General features: G+C 35.1%; 1 protein-coding gene across 2 annotated transcripts in view; it reads right to left on the reverse strand.

Moving 5' to 3' along the window:
- LOC139151764 (von Willebrand factor A domain-containing protein 3A-like) overlaps positions 1 to 6941 on the reverse strand; it is a 37953-nt gene extending 31012 nt beyond the window's left edge. The window contains exons 1-4 of one of the 2 annotated variants that reach the window (XM_070724741.1): positions 6718 to 6941; positions 4992 to 5060; positions 2622 to 2765; positions 1541 to 1667 (exon numbers count right to left, since the gene is read on the reverse strand). In XM_070724741.1, coding sequence (XP_070580842.1) covers positions 1541 to 1667; positions 2622 to 2765; positions 4992 to 5060; positions 6718 to 6782 — 405 coding nt within the window. In that variant the 5' untranslated portion in view covers positions 6783 to 6941. The remainder of the gene's footprint in view (positions 1 to 1540; positions 1668 to 2621; positions 2766 to 4991; positions 5061 to 6717) is intronic. The other variant, XM_070724742.1, reaches the window with a different exon arrangement.
- Positions 6942 to 7267: the final 326 nt, after the last annotated feature.

Genomic DNA, 7267 nt, shown 5'->3' on the forward strand with positions numbered 1-7267 from the left:
CTACAGGGAACATTGCCATAGCCTTTTATTGTGCCTTTCATATGCATACACACTGCCAGATGGCCCTGCAGGATTTAAAGTAATGGAGTGCCAGGTGGGGGCCTGTCGTAATGATGGCTACAATTAGAATCCATTATCTGGCATTAGGGCCTAGGATTAAAAATGATATCATGCTGTTTGATCTTTACGCAGCATTGGCACCTAACCAAAACTGATAACCCCCTCCCTCTCTCCATATCACTTTTATCTCACTTTGGCACACATGACAACACAAAAAGTTTGGCCTTGTCGTGGCTACCATGTAACTAAACCAAACAGTCATTTCACAAACTGCACCAAAACAGTGAACCAAATTGCAGTCCATCCACCGTACCAAATTTAATTTTATCAAAACACTCAACCAATGTAATCATACGAAGGTCAAAATCCCTGCCGCAGCCAATGAAGGTCAAGTTACTTTGAGTACTCCGGCTACATGTAAATACATCGAAGATCACTTTCCCAGATTTTATTAGTATATAATCACATACAAATTTTTCAGTTTTGGCTTTCTTTGCTATTGATAAGTTCCCATTGTTCATCTCCTAAATGAACAGTTCAAACCACACCCTGCATCATTAAAACCAAGTAGAGAGAAAAAATAAAGTTTTGTGATCAAAGGTTACAAGTACATTTGTGTCCAAATGATCAATTTCAAAAAGTACTAACAATTAAGTTAGAAGGGGATCTCTGCAAATTTCTTTAAAGTTTTTTTTTTTTGTTTCTGGTACTTTCCTCAGAAATGTGTAACTAAGCACCTATGTCATTCCAAGGGTCATCCTTTATGATTTTCAAAAAAACACCATAAAACTTACAATATTCAGTCAACATAACAATAGATAAATCTATACTGCAATACAGCTATTATTATATTGAATGTCCCTTTGCTTAAACAATGAGCGGATAGCCATGGCCTGAAGCAAAAAAGGATTTGAAATTGTATTGACAATGAAGATAATATTTAGAAAATTTCTTGTTTTTCTGCTAAACTTCCTGCACCTTTGTTCACTGCAATGCACGACAACAAACAATGGGGTTGTTTGCATAATTATGGACACTGAGGGGTCAAACTGAGGGCAAGATAAAACAAGTTTATCAAAACAACAAACAATGGGTTTTTTCTTATACACAACTGCTAACTTTTGCTTCTACAAAGAGAAATTCCAAAGTATCAGTGTTTTCCATACCTTGGAAAAAGAAGATGAAAATTTACATAACAATACATAATTTGCATATTCGTTTTTGTTCTGCAAATGTATTCTTTTGTAAGGTCATTCACATATTGTGAAAAAAACTGGGGTGGTCGATCCCTCAAAAAACTCCTTGACATGAACCTTGAGTAATATTTCTTGTAAGAAACTATGCATGACCACGGAGGTAGTAGTCTCTACTACCTCCATGCGCATGACAAATGGAAGGTGTTTAGAAACAGAATAAGATCATTTACATTAAAAAAATGTGTAACAAACTAAAGCTAGAGTATGAATTATTCTCCACTTACCACCATTTGATAAGTTTGATTGACAGACGTGATGGTAAGAGGGTCTGGTGTGACTCCACCACCCCGTGGTGCTAACCAACTTGATCTTGTTCCTTGTGTTACAAAGGTTTCCATATCTTGGCTTGATCTATGGAGGAAATACAAGTCATGTGATGTAAAAATGAAAGTGTCTCCATTTGTTAGTTTGGTGCCCTCTTACACATACATGTACCTGGCATTGTATAAAGTTAAATTTTTGTAATTTTTAACCAATTTTAAAGTTTATTTTCGGTTGAAATAGATGAAAATAGCCAATAATTATTATTCCTACATTCAAAATTTACCAGAGAAATACATGTATCAATTGTAGAGAAAAAATTTATGACAATAAAAACAAAAATGGCTGCTTCTTTTTGGGAGACAGTGAATCTAAACACAGACCCTGGAGAGAGTCTCGCTCCAGGGTCTAGGCTATAGAATAGCAAGGAAAAGTCTACCAGTACATAGCTACGTTGCATAGGTTACAGCACAACTGTTTTCATTGTTTTGTGTGGGGGTCTATCTTCCCATGAATTATTGCTGTAAGAGGCAAAGACTTGTTTGCATGTAATACATGAAATTACTTGGTTTCTATGGAGCTGGACTTTGTTGGCCTATATTATATAATAAAACAGGTAGAAATTTACAGTGACTTTACAGTCTGGACACTGTGCTTTTAGACTTAAATAAATGAAAAAATAAATAAATAAACAAATAAATAAATAAATAAATATGTATATATTATATATAAAGTAAATCAGGTACAAAGTAAGAATATCATAATATTATCTAGAGTAATTATGTCAAGTTATTACATATATTATTACTTTATACCTGAAGTACAGTTACATATATATATATATATATATATATATATATATATATATATATATATTATATATATATATATATATATATATATATATATATATGTATATATATATATATATTTATTTATTTATTTATTTATTTATATATTTACAAACATGGATCTGCCATTTATGGACTTCACACATCACACACACACACACACAGAGCATCACCCCTCTCATTTATTTCTTACCTGACTTCACTGTACTTATTGTTCCTTTCTGTTCCTTCTCCTTCCTCCTCACCCTCCCCTAACTCCTCCTCCTCCTCCTCACCTTCCTCCTCTTCATCCATCATCTCTTCTCTGCGCTGGTAACTTTGAGGGAAATGGTGACGCCTGTATGACAAAGCCACATAGGGATCATCAGCAGCTCACTTACATGTATTAAACCCAGGGGAGAGCATTTGAATACTCTCACTTGATTCCCTAAGGTAAAGTGTTCAATAACCATTATGATCCTTCTTTACTGTCTATAAAAGTTTGCTAGCACTATTGAAATACTTACTGTGGCCCAAACCTTTGTGCTTTGAGAGTTAGAGTTAAAAGAAATGAGTTAAGATCTTTGTTTCCAAAAAAAATGTTTTCTGAGTTTTACTTTCAATGTTATCAACTACATTCTCTTTTTTCTTTTATATTTAGGTTTAAGGTCTGAAATCCTCTCTAGAATTCACTAAAAAATGACGCAGTCAATAAAATGACAAAGTCAATAATCACATACAAGACTTTGTTTTCAGGTCAAAATTTAAAAATCTTCTCTTTTCAGGTATGAACAAAGAACAAGACAATGAACTGGGCCTTTGCAAGTCTCAAAAGGTGACCCTAACTGACCTTTGTGGGTCAAAGGTACAATACGCTGTCAACAATGAGTGAATGCCAGTCAGTGGCTTACTATAACTAAGTACACATGTACACAAAAAATAAACAGAGCATAATATATACCTTGAGATGGGAAATGTTAGCAACAGAATCAAAATCACTTCTCAATCTGTTGAAAATATGTTTCACTGTATGCTTCAGAGCTGGTAATGTCTGTTTTTGACAAAGAATTTGACCAAAACTTGACAAATTTTAAATTCTATCCAATCTTTTCAGCAAAGTCATATTTCCTTTTTGAGCATTACAACAAACTTTACTCTTTGACAAAAATTTGGCAGTAAATATCTAGATCTGGACAATATGAAACCTTTGCGTCATCAGTTTCATCGGATCTGACACTGAAGCTAATGCCAAATATCAAGGACCAAAACCATAATAAAGTCACTGCTATGAGACATCTGAAAGTGATTCTGATTCCAGAGGTGGTTTATCACACGCATAACACTATACCTCATCATGCAAACGTTTTTTAAATGACACCACCAGCAGCACTACATGTACCTAAAAGCAATCAAATGTGTTATCTTAGATGATGGGCATAAGTATCTTGTCTAGTAGGTTGTAATTTTACCACGACCAGCAAAATACTTATATTTCTTCCAAGCTAGGTTCTATAATATTTCTCAGCATGACATTGCACAAGCAAAAAATTTAAAAGTATGTCTGCACTAGTATAACACACACTTGAGGTGATTCTCTTCCAAAATGACTGAGAAAGACAAAACTTTTTTGCTGTTTTCACAAAAACCAGCATTGGTGATGAATCTTTGTTCTTAGAAGATTTGCTGTGTGCATGCAGAGTAGAAAATAGCTGGCTACCTGCAGTGGGTAAACTTTTGGCCAGGTAGATAAAACTTTACAGTTACCTGCTCTATGAGTAAGTAGCAATAATCACAGAGACCAGGTTCACTGGGTATACTACATGAAAGTCAAAATATTTTAAGGGGGACAGTTTTGATCAGACAGGAAACCATTCAAAGTAACCTGCCTAGATATATATGGCTTTTATTTTCCACAAATAATTTCCAACACTGCTATATGGATGCATAACTACCATAATATATATATATATATATATATATATATATATATATATATATATATATATATATATATATATATATATATATATATATATATATATATATATATATATATATATATATATATATATATATATTCGTCTGATGATCGCTACAGAGAGCACATGTAGCGTGAAACTCTGAGTAATGCCTAAGTCCTGTGTTCTACTTGTTATCATTTTTTTACCATATATATATATATATATATATATATATATATATATATATATATATATATATATATATATATATATATATATATATATATATAATATATATATATATATATATATATATATATATATATATATATATATTATATATATATATTATATATATATATATATATATATACATTCCCTAAGATAATTTGTCAATGTACCTAATTATTTTATACAATCATGATTAAGGCAATCTATGATATGTTAATGTGACTGAAGTGATTCTAGCTGTATGTAGGCATGAAAATGATCTCCAGTCATGAGTTCTTTCAACCAATGGCCCAACACACCATGGGAAAGCATTGCACAGTAGCAGCTGATGGCACCGATTTTAATCCCGCCTGGCACCAAATTCATCAACACAAACAGTGACATATATCTACCTGAGCGGTTCCTGTGTTGATCTGTCGGTAATCAACGCTACTAACTCACTTTCAGTGTCACTCTCACCACTGAAATTATGAAAACAGATTGTTTGTTTGTTTGGTATTTGAAAAGTTAAGCATCATGGTGATTGCACAGTGTCTGCAACATATATTAATATAGGAAGAGAGACAGTTTGTATTGTTCAGCAATATAATCATACTCAGGTGTTTTCTATCTACAGTGTATGCATAGAAGTGGACGTCTCCCTAACAACCTCAACAAAGGGTTGATAAGAACTATTGGTTAAATATGGCAGATCATTTACAGAGAGAGTTTGCAAACTGTCTGGAAGCAGAGGTTACACACAAGGGGGGCCCCACTGCAGGGATTGGCATTTCAGCTGAGTGTGACTACTGCAGGTAATCATTTCTCCCTATGTTCTCAAAATGGATTCAACCACACTTTGGTTAACAATGGGGTGAATCCAATGCTTTGGTGGTCATGGTTCGAAGCATTTAACACCAAAAGTTTTGGACAACTGATGACTTCGATCAAAGTTACTGGCAGAAAAGAAAGAATTAGTATCAATTCTCACAGGTGTTTTACCTATCTAACTGTTTATTATAATATATATTTCATGTAATTATCTCATTTATGCTGTAATGCTGCCTGGAAAAAAATGGTTTGTAAACCAACTCAATTGTGGTTCAAAGTACAAGTGTATGGTAAATGATAGTTTATATAATATTTAATCTTTCGCCGTGTTGTTTGCAAATTAAGTCAATCGACGTGCATGTCTACAATTTTTGGGGGAAACACGGTATTACATTTTTTGTGTGGGTATGTATGTATGTATATGGGTACGTATGTATGTATGTCTAGTCACATCTATCCGTCGATCCGGTTGACTGAGTCTTTTTGTATTTGACAACATGGCTTGTGACACAGTCTGTCAACAGCCCCTTTTAATCAATCTAACAAATATAATATATTAATTTCAACTGCATAATATTAAAATTGTTAATTTCACCGTCACCTTGATGTAAATTCACAGTTAATATAAGATAAGGAAATTGGGATATCCTACAGTTCAGCTTCTAATGTTTAATGGGGAAGCTGCAGCGGCAGATGAAGCAACCTATGTGTCTGGGGTCAGTAAACATGGTCAGTTAGGAATTTACTGTCACTCCTTCAGGCAAGGTCAATGGAAATTCCTCGTTGCAAGTGCATTGCCAAGGAAGTTCCATGAATTCATAACTGTCTGGACAAGTTGACTGTCAATGTGCTGAAAACAATAAAACATCATTGTCTGTGTTTCAAATTGCCAACAGTGCAATACTTGCACCAGGTTTCAATTGCTGCATCCTTCCTAAATCGGAATGTTTTCCCTTCAGGATCTCTGCCTTTCCGAGGTTTGCACCCCTCTTCTGTGTAACTGTGACAGACACCGTGTTGTGAAATACGTTCCGCCGGTAACCGCTTCCATGTTGGAAACGTCAAAGCGATCGATTACAAATTAAGACGTAATATAAGCCGTTGTTTGACACCTTCAGGCTGTTTCGCTCAGGAGTATTGGAAGCATCGCGATGAGAACCTGAGTTTATTTTCACAGACCTACCATTCCACTATTTTCAAAGTGAAAACATACACTCTTTATAACGAGACTATTCGAAATGCAATGACATTGAGGCTGACGATACAAAGCCCAGCGATCGGTGACATAAACCGCTGGCCAAACCTTACCTCTGTTCATCGGTGGTATCACTGGCCGCATCGTCTTCTTGCGCTTGCTCTCGCCGTCTCAACATGGCTTTTTAATCTATTAATGCTAATATATGTGTTAGAATACGGCCTGCTCACCAAATGCGGCGAATATTACGGAACAGTGGAGAGAAAATGCATGTGTTTGAGTTCCAGGCCAAATATGGCGGCTCTGTTTTGGTGTTGCTACTGGCGAAACCGAGCATGCGCAGAACATTTAAGTAATTGAGTCGTTGCTGATGGGCCAGCCCACCTGTTGATTCAATTATGAGCTCGGGTTCAAAACTGGATTCGACAGGGCAGTGACTGCAGTGAACTGCACGTGATCGGTGGTGTCTTTCGAGAATATAGCGTAATTGAATATCTAACAGAGAAAACTTCATTTTCTGCTTTTTCTAGAAAAGAGACATTTGTCCTCACCTTATCGTGGTACTTGAGAACACAGTCCCTCCACCCATCCACTCTTGGGTGGAGGGACTGTGTTGAGAATAAGTGACTGTAACTATACGGAGTCATACGCTAATCGTAGCTG

Source organism: Ptychodera flava, chromosome 15 (assembly GCF_041260155.1).
Source record: "Ptychodera flava strain L36383 chromosome 15, AS_Pfla_20210202, whole genome shotgun sequence".
Classification (NCBI taxonomy): Eukaryota; Metazoa; Hemichordata; class Enteropneusta; family Ptychoderidae; genus Ptychodera; species Ptychodera flava.